The sequence below is a fragment of the Apium graveolens genome, chromosome 4 (assembly GCF_009905375.1).
Source record: "Apium graveolens cultivar Ventura chromosome 4, ASM990537v1, whole genome shotgun sequence".
In the NCBI taxonomy this organism is placed as follows: Eukaryota; Viridiplantae; Streptophyta; class Magnoliopsida; order Apiales; family Apiaceae; genus Apium; species Apium graveolens.
This window is the reverse complement of record NC_133650.1, coordinates 1,397,205-1,413,748: the sequence shown is the minus strand read 5'-3', so window position 1 is coordinate 1,413,748 and position 16,544 is coordinate 1,397,205. Positions and strand designations below refer to the sequence as shown.

The following is a 16,544-nucleotide window of genomic DNA, read 5'->3' as shown; positions in this document are numbered from 1 at the left end:
TCCTTTTTAAATATGTTTTATATCTCATACAATATCTTCTCTACTTTTTAATATGCACAAATATATTTTCTTCCTTTTTAAAACAAATAACTAGCTTTTATACACATTCCTTCTTAAATATGTTGTATATCTCACACAGTATCTTCTCTACTTTTTAATATGCACAAATATATTCTCCTCCTTTTCAAAATAAATTACTAGCTTGTATACACATTCTTTTTAAATATGTTGTATATCTCACACAGTATCTTCTCTACTTTTTTATAATATGCACAAATATATTGTCCTTCTTTTCAAAACAAATAACTAGCTTGTATAAACATTCCTTCTTAAATATGTTGTATATCTCACACAGTATCTTCTCTACTTTTTAATATGCACAAATATATTTTCTTCCTTTTCAAAATAAATTACTAGCTTGTATACACATTCTTTTTAAATATGTTGTATATCTCACACAGTATCTTCTCTACTTTTTTATAATATGCACAAATATATTGTTCTTCTTTTCAAAACAAATAACTAGCTTGTATACACATTCCTTCTTAAATATGTTGTATATCTCACACAGTATCTTCTCTACTTTTTAATATGCACAAATATATTTTCTTCCTTTTTAAAACAAATAACTAGCTTGTATACATGTAACGACCCGCACTTCCGGACTATTAATTCTAAATACAAAACTAAATTCTAATACAATTATTAATCCAAAATTCAATTACAAAGGAGACTATTACAAAAGCGCAGCTAACGGAAACGGTCCAAAAGTCAATCTACTTCAATACTAAGATCCTCGAACTCCAATGCTATTCAACTCGAATCTCGGACGAAACCTGAAATTGTAAGTAATGAGCTACACAGCTCAGCAAGTACAAATTGACTAACTTTTAAACAGAAAAACAATGGGTGTTTTGATAAAACGATTTTTCTTAAAACAATAATAATTTTGTAAAACATTTTCTAAAATAAATCCAACCCAAAGTTTTATATTTTAAAATTCAGAATTTAAAACAGAACAGAGCAGGATTTATAACAGTACAGATTTTATAACAGATCTGAGCAGAATAAAACAGAACGAAACGATAATTCTTATAAATACCACAGTCTTGATCTACGGCCACACTTTGCCAGTAGCCGGCATCTAATTCTTATTCTTATTCTTTATACCACACTTTGCCAGTGGTCGGCATCTAAAGTTCAATAATTACGCGCCCTTAATAGGTATCTAAAGTTGCACACTTGTGCGCCTAATAAGGGTATCTAAGGCTAGTTCCGGAACTATAGCGTAAATTACGAACGGTTCGAAAACGTAGAGACTGGGTTCTAAAATTCACAAATACTTATATCTTATAATTTCGAAATCAAAGTTTTTATATCTTATATGAAATTAAAAACAGAACTGAAATATCTTTTCGGAAATTTAAAAGTAAGTCAAAAGGTACTTACCTCAAAGCCTGACCAGATCTGAATTTACTCTTTTTTGACCCTCTAAACGACGTTATCTTGAAAAACACAAAACACAAAAGTTGTGGAGAACGAAAAGATCTCTCCGAAAAGTCTAGAATCACTGAATTCTGACTTACGATGAATTTTCTACGAATTTTACAAGACTGCTGATTTTTGCTGAGAAGAGCCCTACGAATTCTTATATAAAAAACGAGAAAGACGAATATGGTGTATTTATAACGATACAAAACCCCATATCTTAACCTACAAGTTATCCATATTAGAATTGGATCCAAATTTTAGGCCCTTTAGTCTAATTCAATTTTAAATCCTAGTCCTTATCTAATTTTAATCTTTTTTATTCTATTATTCTTTTATCAATCGAATTCTAAAAAAATTACGGGATATTACACATTCCTTCTTAAATATGTTTTATATCGGGTTAAATATAAAAGGGGTCACTCAACTGAACGTCATATATCAGTTTAATCATCAAAGTTAACGGGTATCATTTGAATCACTAAAGTGATAATAATATCATACATATACCTCAAAATATGTGCTCGAGAATTAAAATTTATTTTATGGAGTTCTATATATTTTTCTTGAATCCTATTACAACCAAATGAAAATATATGAATTCTAGTATTTTCTATAATATAATAAGATTTTTTAAAATTTATCTATTATTTATTTTTAATTTTGTAGTCATTTGATTTATTTAAACAAAAATAATTAGTAGATAAATTTTTAAAAATCTCAAAAAATCATCTAAAATACTATGAATTCATAACTTTTCATTTGGTTGTAATAAGATTTAAAAAAATGTTTAGAACTCCATAAAATAAATTTTAGTTCTCGAGCACATATTTTGAGGTATTTGTTTGATATTTATTATTACTTTAGTGATCCAAATGATACCCCGTTAAGTTTGATGATTAAACTGATATATGAACTTCAGTTGAGTGACCACTTTGATATTTAATCCGTTTTATATCTCACACAATATCTTCTCTACTTTTTAATATGCACAAATATATTCTCCTCCTTTTCAAAATAAATTACTAGCTTGTATACACATTCTTTTTAAATATGTTGTATATCTCACACAGTATCTTCTCTACTTTTTTATAATATGCACAAATATATTATCCTTATTTTCAAAACAAATTACTAGCTTGTATACACATTCCTTCTTAAATATGTTTTATATCTCACACAGTATCTTCTCTACTTTTTAATATGCACAAATATATTCTCCTCCTTTTCAAAACAAATTACTAGTTTATATACACATTCCTTCTTCAATATGTTTTATATGTACAGTCTTATGTCATTTTTCCTATATATCTGCACGATATCTTCTTCTCTGTTTTGTATCAAAAATAACAAATCATTCCCATATATATCTGCACATAAACATGTAACAATTACAGACTTAATTTCTACTGCAGAGCAAATTATGGGATGGACATGCAGTATATAAAGCACAGGACTGTCATCTAAACTACTATGCTAGCCATTTAAAAGCTTCAGGCACACGAAAATACACAGAAATTCATGGCTTCACCTCGCCTCTCTCTAGTAATTTTATTATTAACGTTATACATATGCACTGGTAAGTCCAGAACTATAGGTATCGACTCAGTTGATGTTCGGATTACGAACAAGATAACATCATCGACAATTGGTGTTGTTTGCGGTTATAGAGAGCCGACAGGTGTGAGTCCAAACCATGCTTATGATTGGATTCTTTGGAAGACTGCTTCACAGTCTTACTGCACTATATATTGGAATGAGACAAATTATTTCGCTGGTATAGTTGCTTATAGTCAAGAATATTTAGGTCATAAGATTATATTCTGGGACGTGAGAGAAGATGGATTGTATGTTAGTCTTGATGGTAAACATGGATGGAAGAAGGACGCTGAGTGGCGGAGTGAGATTGTTAAGTAATTTTCTTGTTATATTTCTCTACATGTTTAATGTTCTTCAATAATTATAAATTTAAAGATGGATCTTTACAATTTTCTTTTTTGTTCTACGTATTCTTTATCACTATTTATTCAAAATTTATGAATGGAAGATCGACAAAATGATTCCGTTGCTGTCCATATCCACATATGTTTTTTTGCTAATCGATTACGCAGGCACATGTCACGAATCGAAGCCTAACCTCCTCTAAGGGGTACAAAAGTCCAATCACTTATACCCGCACTTGGTTGGCCATATGGCATATCCACATATTTGAGTAAAACGAAATTTACATATTATGGGCCGGTTTGTTAAAAAGCATATACGTCATTTATTGATTTGTAAGCCCGTAAATAATTATTGAAGGGTATTTGCCGACCCAACTTATAAATTGAATTTTCAACTTATAAATTGATAAGTCGAATGTTAGTAAGTACGTACTTTTTCTTAACTTATTTTAATCTTTTGTCTTTTTTATTAACTTTAGTTTTTAAAAATATATTTTAAAATATTAATATAATCTAAAATTCACGAATTAATATAATTATATTTAAAAAATGTTTATTTTGATTCATTTAAGTAAAAAAAATCTGACTTATAAATAATATTATACAAACATTTATATCTCTTCTATATATAATAAGAGAACATGGTGATAATATTCATGAGATTAAAAAGTCTCAATGAAATGACTAATTTACCCTTGTAGTTTAAATTTATATAAAAAAAATTGTTAGGAGGAATTGAACCCGGGTCTTTGCCTTCACAAACACATCATCTTACCACTACACCACACTGTCACTTGTCACTTAAGTGTTTTATCATACACATGTGACTGTCGTAAATAGTAACAATTTATTTAACTTTAAACATGATTACTAAAAAATTTGTAGAGTTAGTTTTGAATAATTGAATTTGAGATATAAAGTTAAGCATAGTACATTAACGAATCATTCCGTTACTTATTAAACAATTTTTAATTTGAAAAGTATGTCTCATATATTTTTAATATATATTTTAATAAAAAATAAATTGTACATATAATTAATTTTTTATATGTTGAAAAGAGATACACTTATATAAATAATATATATGTGTACTACATATTTAGATAAGTTATAATTAGCGTATTTCAATTTATTTCGAATTCAAAATTAGAACTTTGACCCATTTTTCAAAAAATACTCGAAATTTGACTAATGACCTGCCCGTAAATAACACATCACTACCTAGGTTTAATTTAAATTATGAGTTCGACTAGAAAATCTTACCAACAAAGAGAAGTTTTATGATATCTTATGTTGGTAAAAATTAATATCTTCGAGGTCTTTATAGAATCAAGTCAATTGATAATATGTATCAAAATTACTAGCTTCAAAATTAGAATTTTTACCCATTTTGAAAAAATACTCGAATTTTGACTACATGACCAGCCGAAAATCATCATCACTATCTAGGTTTAATAAATTTAAATTATGAACTCGACGAAAATATCTTACCAATAAGGATAAATTTATAATATCTTATATTAATAAAAATTAATAGTTTTGAGATCTTTATACGATCAAGTCAATTGATATTATGTATCAAAATTACTAAGTGACTGGTTTTACATTATTATATCTGGAACTTGACCCAATATTTAAATATATTCAAAATTCGACATGAGATGTCACGAGCTCATTTAAAACTACGAAGATATACTAAATCGATTTATTTTTTAATGTTTCACTTCAAATAAATTAGGTTTAAAATATTATTCAATGATGGTGAATTTATAAAGAGGTGCTCCAAAAGTCCTATTGTTTTCATTCTCTTTAGAAAAACTAAACTACAACTATGAAGTAAAATTAATATTTTTTATTAACATGTTATTTGAAAATTGGTAAGACATTTGATTCTTCTTCATAGAAAAAATAGTTTATTTATTGCATTATTTAAGTAAAGATATTTTTATATTCAATTATTTTTTAGACAAATCCTAAATTTTATATGGTTATTATAAGTAATCATATACATAAAGTCCATTTTTTGTGGATTTCTAGAGTCCAAAATCCTGACTTTATATTAAAATCTAATATAATGGTTCATGTTTTATGTTTCTAATAATTTAAAAACTAAAATAATAAACCACATGATATAAATGTGTGTTATGATGTTATATCATTAATGTTCAGCAAGTTGAATATTTACTTATTCTACAACGTGAATACCTATTTTCTTCAAACTGATCATGTTCTATAAAATCATATATTCTGCAATGTTCAACTTGACAAATGTATGAAATTTGCAAGAAATTTATTAAAATTGTGATATTTGCCGAACATGATTCACATTATAATACGTTTTACAAAATATTTTATACTATTTTACTTGCAAAACATATATGGACTCCCGTACTCAACTTAAAATAAGGATTCAATAGAATATATATGAATATATATATATAAGAAACTTGAAAAATTATAGAATTCAATTTTTTTTAAAAAAATAGCAATAATAAATTTACAAAAAAAAATATTTTTTTTTTGAAAATATTGTACATCTATTTTGAATTATTTTAAAAAAGGTTAAAACTATCATGTATTGTACTATTTGATTTAATCCATGTTATGCTATCTAAATAAAAAAAATAATATTTATCGATATTTGAAAGGATTAACAAGTTCAACTAATATTGAAACAAAATCATCAAATTGAATATATTTAATTTTAGAAAAATAATATACAATGTTATCAAGTTATTATAGAAAGAAATATTATAATCATAAATGAAAGAAATTTCAAAATAATTTGAATGATGATATTAGTACAATTTTATCTTCAGATTCTTAAAAAAACTTCTGAATATCAGTATTTAGTCTTTACGATATATGAATTAATTTTACGTCTCATCCATGACCGATGCGCTGTTGAGCAAAAATAGATATTGTTTGATTTTCAGTGCTACTACGACTATGATATATAAATAATTGTAATTTATTTATTAGATAATTATAATTTTTTAATAATCATAAATACATGTTATTTGAGTAATTTACTGAATAACAATTAGATATATACATGGCCAAGATATATAGTATATAAATAAACGAGACCAACATAATTTACTCGAAAATATAATAAATAATAATTTACATACATACACACACATGTGACTTTATCTTTACCAAGATTAAAAGATTCAATTTTAATGGTGTATTTCAGAGTTATTGATATATATACTAGAAGAAAATAACAAAAGTCTTTTATGTTTTGAAAATAAGAATGATCAATTAAATTTAAGTTTTTTTTCAATGTGTTAAAAACTAAATAGATTATGTCAATTTTAATTTATGAATTGACAATTATCTGACATGTTATAAAATTAACTTTGTATAATAGAGAGGATTAAAAGCTAAGTACACGCCCGAGATCAACTTTAGTTAATGAATTAAGACATTAGAAATGATATTAAATCAGCATAAATGTTGAATTAAAAAAATAACATTTTTTCTTAAAAAATAAACTTATATTAATTGTAGTGTAAATTCTACTTTGTTGAATATTACGATTATAGGTCTTGACCACTTTAATTATGCATTACTAATCCTTTTAAATTAAGCAAGGTAATTGTAAATTAGTAATGACTTTAGTAATAAAAAAAATCTCATTACTTCGGGTTTATTTGACCTAAACTCAAAAAATTTACTATACCCTACAACATACATATATGTCAATTTTTAGTTTTTTTTTTCATAAAAATATTGTCAATATTTGATGGATTAACTTCAATCTTTTCCTTTTACACGTACGGTGACTGCCCTGCTTGTATTCATTTAGTAAATACAAATTACACGACACAAATAAGAAAATATATATTATGATTAGTGAGATATATTAGAAATATTATGAACGTTATTAATATTTTACATGAAAATTGTACACATTGATAATACTCAAATTATATTTGATATGTTTTAGAACGGTTTATACAATATTTATCAATAAGAAAACGATCAAGAATTTTACTAATATAATTGTATGGTGCACAAAAAAAATCTAGAAAATGACCCGTGTATCGCACCGTTATTATGCTAGTAACTTATAATGATTCATCTACTTATTACTTGTAACTCACTTATTTAATTTAATTTATAAATTAAGATTTCAAAACGGGCACTGTAACGGCGGTAGAAAGAAGAGTCGGTGGGGTCATTCTGCTCATTCCTCAAAAATAATATTACTTTCGTCCCTCTAAATTATTAACATTTAAAATAGAGTGATCGACAACTATTTTAAGGCCTTATTTGGTATAATTCTATAACTCATTGAACTTTTATTCAGAAAAAAATAATTTAAAATTAAGTTATGAAAATATACTAAATAATAGTTTTAGAATACGTGTTGAACTTTATATTTCAAATATTAAGAATCCAGTGGGACGAACGAAGGTAGTAGCCGGCTTATTTGAAACAATTTTGTGTTAATCTCTCTAATCAGTCAATTATATTGATGCACCCGTTAAAGTGATCATTAGTGTAATAATTAAGACAAGACTGTGTAGTTTGGATATACCCAAAATATTCCAAGTAAGATGCAATGGACAAAGATTTGAGTGATTGTTCTCCAAGGGGAACTCGAGTCTAGAAGTGGTATATTATATTATTATAATAACTAGACGAAGAAACCGCGCTTCGCGCAGTCTGAAAAAATATTCAAGACAGTAAGACACAGTCTAAAAATAGATAAAAATAAGTTTCGAATTTCATGGATAGACAAAAATTATGAAAATATTCATAAAGAAAAAACATTAATTTTAAAATATAAAATATTAAAAGTGTAAAAATTATAATTAAAATCTTTGTAAAAAGGTAAAATATGATAAGACAGTAAAGTTGAAGGTAAAACTTTTCAGTTTTGATTATTTTTTAATAAAACCACAATTCAAATGTACCACACATTATAATTCCATTTTAGTTTTTTGTTTATTATCATTATTTTTTTTGGTGTTTAATTCTTTTTATGTTTATTGTATTATATATCACATGCTTTAGTGGAGATTTTTTCCCCAGTGCTCCAATATATGAAGAACTTAAAATGAAAATTTGACTCATATTTTAATTAACATTGATTATCATTAAAAATTGAATTTACAGAAAAATGGGAATAAAAATTATAAATCTTGTTCCAGGCACGACTTGTTCTTCTTTTCTTTATGCAAGATATAGAGTGAATGTACCTAAGCAAACTTTTTTGGATGCATGTGATGTAAATTTATGAAGTTTTTGTTAGACAGGCTAAAAAGGCTAAAATCATGTACTTGCATGAGGAAATTGAAATGTACATGACATTTGCAAGTTTAATAGGACTAAATTACAGAATTGCAAGATTTGATATATTGTTTATGATGTTTGTTGCAGCTCTGCATGATATACATTATAGTCTAGATAAGGATATCGCAAGTTCAGATTAACTGGAAGTTAATTTAGATGCATCGTCTCCCTGAGTGTCTCATAAGGAGTCTCATAAGGACCCTCCTTTTCTTCCTCTTCTAGCTCCTTCACCATTGCCATTGACAAATTACAGTAGTCCGCTATCAGGTACTTAATAACATGTTTGCATAAGTGCATTGTTGTTTTTGATTTTCTCATTTAGCAAGGCATCCATTGTTGCAATAAAATTAACTGTATCTAGACATGCACTTTTTTCCTATGGAGTATCATAAATTTCTACAAATTTTATAAGCTCACTTTTTTTAGTTATTGGTAATTACCTTATCCTCTTTACATTTTTAACTCCCGTGTAATCATGTCACTCAGTTAAAGAAACAATTTACATGAAATTGTAATAAATATCTGCTCACTTAACGTATACAATAATAATACAGTTGGTGAACATGAGGAAAAAATGAATAGTACAAAATTTACAAAAGATTATCCGACCAATATGACTTGACTAAGGTGCATAAACATACTTGTCAATGGATCTCATTTACTTTTCTTTAGTTCTCTAGCACTGATAAAATAGTAGATGAGCATCCACGTTGTAAAAAGTTGATAGTTTGTGCCAATAAAATTTAGAACATTTTCCTCATATCTACAATTGGTAAATATATCAGTAAATCAAACACTTGCATTTTTAATGTACAAAGTATATGGGAAAAAAAATATATGAAACTTGACCTTTGTTGTGAGTCTCTCCATGAGATAATATCAAAACTCATGAAACAGAAGTTAGAGCCAATTTCAAATCATATGTCTTTTGTAGAGATAATATACGCATTAAACATTTCCTGGTGTTGTTTTTTGTCCAGCTAATTCGCTTCAGATTTCATACAAATGCCTAACATGTATATAAAAAGGTCTCTTGATTAATAACAAAACATAATTGTATGAAAAAAATATAGAAGCCATATAACACCAACATGAGCAAAACACAACGTAAAGACACTGATACAACCAAGCACCTAAATCATAATTAGAGCAAACCGTAGACGAATCACTACTAAATGCAACACCTCATGTATAATCTGTACTTTTTTTGTAACTGCAACTTGTTGGATTATAAATTTACAATAGGATAGGAATACTAATTATCTAAATACCTAGAAATTGTTCTTGGAGGCCACCACATTTGTACTTGCAATTTATAATAATTTTAAGATAGGCGAGCATAACTGTGAAAGGTCTCTGTCATGATTTACAGAGCTGGTTTCAAGATTTTTGATAAATACCTATTAATTTTCAGTGGCGATGTCGTCTGTCTATGGTCACCACAAGGACCAAAAGCAGTCCCCATATAAATTTCGTGGGCAACCAAACACAATTGTGCAATAAATCATGCAAAACCTTTCCTAGAAAATCAAAGGAGCACATTTATCGCATAAGAAAAATCACATGAGACTTGCTTTGACACAAGAAATTCAGCCGTGCAAAGTTTTCCATCATTGATAAAGAGAAAAGTAACATGTTTTGATGAACAAAATAAAAAATAATTAAATATCTTATGCATATAATAAGGAACATATAATTACAGAATATCTTATTTTGTAATATAATTACAAAATTAAAAATAATTAAATTATCTTATGCATCTAATATTCAAGCTATTAAATTATTTTCGTGCATCTAACGAACTTAGGATTCTATATATAATTTAAGTCAACCAAAATTAGTATTAATATTGACAAAAAAAATAATGACATAATTTATAAGTAAAAATGTACCTAGAGAGATTGAAACTGTTAATTACTTATTAGATATTTGTAATAATTTCCTTGTCCATACAGAATGAATCTCTATGAGGTTTCTCTGCACGGATTTCAAGCATAACACTGACCATAATATAATACAATATGATAGAGGCAGCCTAACTAAATCAGGCATGTCTGTTAGGCCATCCATGTCAATGTCTCTAATTTTAAGTTTAAGATAATTTCACCTTGAATAGCCTAAATGAATAATCGGTTTAGGTTGAAACAGTTTGAGCTCCTTGACAACAATCAAAATATCACAAAGAAAGATGTAAAAATTTATTTAGTTGTGACCTACTGGCCAATAGAATAATAAACAAAGACCAAATAACACCTAAAGTAGCAAGGGTACATGAAAAAAAAGAAGAGAACGTGAATATAATTTACCTGACAAAAGCTTAAAACAAACACCTACCATACATTATACAAGATAAGTACATATTAGGTGCACTGTTCAAAAGTACAATTATGTACTCTCCTTAATCTCGTGTGCTTCTTTAAATAACTGAACTAATGGAAATATAGAGCTCAATATAAACTTCTAGAAGATTGAAATTTCCCAAAGCCTGATTAATATAGAGCTCAATACAAAATCCAAAAATAGTAATATGTAAATTTAAAGATCAAAGAAAACATTGTTAGTAAGCATATTTATAAAAAAAATAAAGTAATATAATCAAGCACCCAAATAAAAAGGGCATGCTTGATAATTAACATAATTGTGTTAAATATCAACTTGCTTCGATGGACAACTTCTAGCAATACAATAGAAAGATTAATTTGGAAACAGTAAGAGCTCTTGAAATTTCTGAGATGTACTTTGGGGCACCATCTAAAAAGATAATTTACCGTAGTATAACTTTTTCACACAAATTTAATCATATATAACAACAATACAATAAAAGAACTGTTAATTAGATACCAAGACATTTTTATCTATCATTTAAAGAATGCTTGTTCAGAAGGCTAATCTCCAAAAAAATAAGCATGAACAACAAATTCTTAATACAAATAACCATAATTTGAATCGTTTACCGGATATATTGTGGCTAGATTTGCAGGCCCGAATTATTGGTTGAAAAAAGATGGACATAAGAATTCTACAAGCAAAGAAAATTGAGATTAGTTTCAAGAACGAAAAACCAAAGCAAATACTATCAATTTCTCCAAAATACATATTCCATGAAATTTTTGCCATACCTTTGAATTATATATGGTGTTCTTTCTCCTTTCAGCATAGCTTTTCCTGGTGCATGACGAGATATATATACATGAATAAATTGGTCCTCCATTTGATGTTTGATGATTTGGTAGGCGGAGAGCCAAGAACTGATTGCGAGTCAAAACAAATACACACCAAAATTTCCAAAACATATATCCAAATTCTAACATATTACTTGACGTTTATGTATAATCCAATATATGTATACAACTATACAAAATCGAAACTGAGCAGAAATATACCTGGTTAAATAATTGTGAGTTATATAACTCTGACGCTTGATGGCATTTGATCTAGTGGCAGATGAAAAGGCCGAAACTAATTGATATAGAAGACAATAAGCCTAAAATTGATTACTGATGATATAGAAAGCGAAGACGGACAGCCTAAAAGTGATTAATTTGGCATAAGAATTGCCCAAAATAAGTGAAATCGGCTAAAAGGAAGTTCAAGCATGCCACGTCATGACTGTGTGATTTTCCTTTATATAGATATATAGATATAGATTTTTAAGAGCTTAATTTCTTCATACTGTACTTGTTTTATTGGTGATGGTGCTGGTTGGTCTTGTGTCAACTTCTTGACACTTGATGCGCATTGAGTATTATTACTTTAATAAAAAAAATACTTTTATCTAACTATGGATTCTTTTTGTGTTTTTAATGGACTCATGATGATGAGCGTGAGCCTTTAGACCATTGGGCCTTAAATTATGTCTAACTTCTGGACTCATGTCCTGTGTCTTAAGCTCACTGAGCTTTCTTGTATTGGGCTGTCATACTTTTATTGAACTGGTTTTTAAGCCTCTACATTTGTACTCTTAATTTCAGCTTTAAACTCTGCTTTATCTTTGTTGGGCCTTTAGTACTTCTATTGAATTGTAGTTGCTCAAGCATATCAGCTCATATTTAATAGGCTAAGAATTCTAATAGGATCATATATTTAACACTTCCCTTACTCGAAATCCCATTTACAGGTCCAAGAGTGGAATATCGGCGCCCATCTTCGGAGCATTAATTATCTTTAGTGTCCACAATAAATTGCGAGAATGTTCGGATGACTGGAAATCGAAACTTAGTTATCCCGTCAGCCTAAGCTTTAATATCATGTTGAGTAACCAGCTCATCTAAAACCTTAAGATGTTAGAGGAAGTCCCAAATAAAATCATATATTTAACACACGTCAGTAAAAACTGTGATTTATTTGATCACACATCAAGACAAAGCACAAATAAACACAGAGAGAAATAATGAGTTTATTTAGTGGTGAAATGGATGACATTAAACTCGAGCACTGTGAGTAGAGTTTGAAAGCCAGTTAACTCCAAAGTCTTTACCAGCTTCTAACGGAACATTTTCCATCACCTTTTCTTGGCCTTTAGGGTACAATATTCCGGTCCGATCATCCCGAATCCACCAATTTCCGTCCTTCTTCTTTCTCTCTTCCTTCATTTTCAGGCCGTCGCTTACCTTGTCTCCGCTCTTTCTGTGGTAAGCTTTTCGCAACATCGGCCTACATAACAGATCATTCCAGATTATTTATTTGGAAGTTTATGATTAATTTACCATATTATTCTACTCCCTCTGTCCCTCCTCCCAATTGTTAACAATGTTTTTTAAAAAATTTCTTTTTCTAAATAAAAGTTTAAATATTTTATTTTTATTAATAAAAATAAAAAAATTATAAATTATTATATTATCTTAAAATACGTGTCGGACATTCTCTCAGGACTTCGTTTGTTGACTTCGTTTGTTGCCTGTAACCCAGCTCAGTAACTCTAAGTTCCGGGAATTTAGGTAAATTACAGAGTTTGGTTTAATATAAATGAGGGAACCCACACTTGCAAGGTATAATGAGTTACAACAAAACGGGGAACTTAGTTACCTAGTGAGACCGTGGTTTTTTGAAGTTACACGGTGATTCAATTTGTATGTTTAGTTATTATCTCTCTTTAATTCTATTTTTAAAATATGGTATATATTTACTAGATAAAAAATTTGATACTTTTTATTGATATTCAAAATAATTTGTAGTTAATTTTTTATCTTTAAAAGTTTATATACCTTTTTTATTTTTAATTTATTTTCTATCAATGTGATTTTTTGGCTCTAACATATATAATTAAATGTTTAGTTATATCAATTATAGTTTATAATAATTTTATAATTATCATTACAATAGATAATAATGGATTAAATTTTTAAATAATAAATTTATATACTTTTGTTTTAGTACTTCATTCAAGAGTTGGTCAAGATGCAATAATATGGTCATATCCTGGATTCTTGGTGCATTGTCAAAATCCATTGGAAGGAGTGTGATTTATGCAGATTCTGCACATCAAATTTGGCTAGAACTGGAAGAACGATATGGTATCTCGAACGGAACACAACTATTTGGCCTTCACAAGGAATTGAATGAACTGTCTCAGGGAAGCAACAACATTGCTAATTACTTTACCAAGCTGAAAATGCTATGGGATGACATTGATTATCTCACTCTCATACCTACCTGTACTTGTGGCTGCAAGTGTGGAGCATCTCAGAAGCTATCTAAATTCCAACAAGATCAAAGAGTTATTCAGTTTATGATGGGTCTCAATGACACATGTTCAATCATGAGAGGTTCTATTCTGATGAGGTCTCCTTTACCTACTGTTAGTCAAGCATACAGTCTCATTTTGCAAGAAGAGTCACAAAGAGAAATTCATTCAAGAAGACACTTTAGTGCTGATTCTACCTCACTAAATGCTAGTACTTATAAGCATCAACAATCACATCAATCTGGTGTTTCATTCCATAAGAAGTTTGCTGGTGATTCAAGGAAAGTTACTCTTCAGTGCAATTATTGCAAGAAGCCAGGCCATTCAATTGACAAATGCTACAAATTGCATGGCTTCCCACCTGATTTCAAATTTACAAAATCCAAGAGATTTGATGCACAAGTTGAAGTCCCAGAAATATTGGTTGCTGATCAGTCTTCAAACACTGAGATTCTTAACCAGAACACTCAATCTGCTAATATCAATTTTGGAGGTTCTTCTGAGGATCTGGAGGTCTCACACGAGAAATGTATGCTCAATTAATGAGTTTCTTTAAGAACTCTCAGCCTTCAGACACTACTCCAACTTCTGCTAATGTTGCTGGTAACTCTGTTTCCACTGCTAATGTAACCCAGCTCAGTAACTCTAAGTTCCGGGAATTTAGGTAAATTACAGAGTTTGGTTTAATATAAATGAGGGAACCCACACTTGCAAGGTATAATGAGTTACAACAAAACGGGGAACTTAGTTACCTAGTGAGACCGTGGTTTTTTGAAGTTACACGGTGATTCAATTTGTATGTTTAGTTATTATCTCTCTTTAATTCTATTTTTAAAATATGGTATATATTTACTAGATAAAAAATTTGATACTTTTTATTGATATTCAAAATAATTTGTAGTTAATTTTTTATCTTTAAAAGTTTATATACCTTTTTTATTTTTAATTTATTTTCTATCAATGTGATTTTTTGGCTCTAACATATATAATTAAATGTTTAGTTATATCAATTATAGTTTATAATAATTTTATAATTATCATTACAATAGATAATAATGGATTAAATTTTTAAATAATAAATTTATATACTTTTGTTTTAGTATTTTGTTTAATACCCAATAATAATTTTCAAATAATATTTATATATTTATATCATGTATTGTACTATTTGATTTAATCCATGTTATGCTATCTAAATAAAAAAAATAATATTTATCGATATTTGAAAGGATTAACAAGTTCAACTAATATTGAAACAAAATCATCAAATTGAATATATTTAATTTTAGAAAAATAATATACAATGTTATCAAGTTATTATAGAAAGAAATATTATAATCATAAATGAAAGAAATTTCAAAATAATTTGAATGATGATATTAGTACAATTTTATCTTCAGATTCTTAAAAAAACTTCTGAATATCAGTATTTAGTCTTTACGATATATGAATTAATTTTACGTCTCATCCATGACCGATGCGCTGTTGAGCAAAAATAGATATTGTTTGATTTTCAGTGCTACTACGACTATGATATATAAATAATTGTAATTTATTTATTAGATAATTATAATTTTTTAATAATCATAAATACATGTTATTTGAGTAATTTACTGAATAACAATTAGATATATACATGGCCAAGATATATAGTATATAAATAAACGAGACCAACATAATTTACTCGAAAATATAATAAATAATAATTTACATACATACACACACATGTGACTTTATCTTTACCAAGATTAAAAGATTCAATTTTAATGGTGTATTTCAGAGTTATTGATATATATACTAGAAGAAAATAACAAAAGTCTTTTATGTTTTGAAAATAAGAATGATCAATTAAATTTAAGTTTTTTTTCAATGTGTTAAAAACTAAATAGATTATGTCAATTTTAATTTATGAATTGACAATTATCTGACATGTTATAAAATTAACTTTGTATAATAGAGAGGATTAAAAGCTAAGTACACGCCCGAGATCAACTTTAGTTAATGAATTAAGACATTAGAAATGATATTAAATCAGCATAAATGTTGAATTAAAAAAATAACATTTTTTCTTAAAAAATAAACTTATATTAATTGTAGTGTAAATTCTACTTTGTTGAATATTA

At 27.7% G+C, this 16,544-nt stretch overlaps 1 protein-coding gene and 1 long non-coding RNA gene across 3 annotated transcripts; one reads left to right on the top strand and one right to left on the bottom strand.

Annotated features, from left to right (window-relative positions):
* Positions 1-8,829: 8,829 nt before the first annotated feature.
* On the bottom strand, positions 8,830-12,462 carry LOC141717431 (uncharacterized). 2 transcript variants are annotated; one of them, XR_012573644.1, is made up of 5 exons: positions 12,122-12,462; positions 11,858-11,986; positions 11,693-11,757; positions 9,588-9,747; positions 8,830-9,501 (listed from the first exon to the last, which is right to left on the bottom strand). It is a non-coding gene; the product is annotated as an uncharacterized LOC141717431 (long non-coding RNA). The 2 variants fall into 2 exon arrangements; XR_012573643.1 differs by having other exon boundaries at positions 8,833-9,747; positions 12,122-12,460.
* A 1,683-nt stretch (positions 12,463-14,145) lies between these two features.
* Positions 14,146-14,964, top strand: LOC141717027 (uncharacterized). Its single transcript, XM_074519154.1, has one exon. It carries the CDS (start codon positions 14,146-14,148, stop codon positions 14,962-14,964), a length of 819 nt encoding a protein of 272 aa, XP_074375255.1.
* The last annotated feature ends 1,580 nt before the right edge of the window (positions 14,965-16,544 follow it).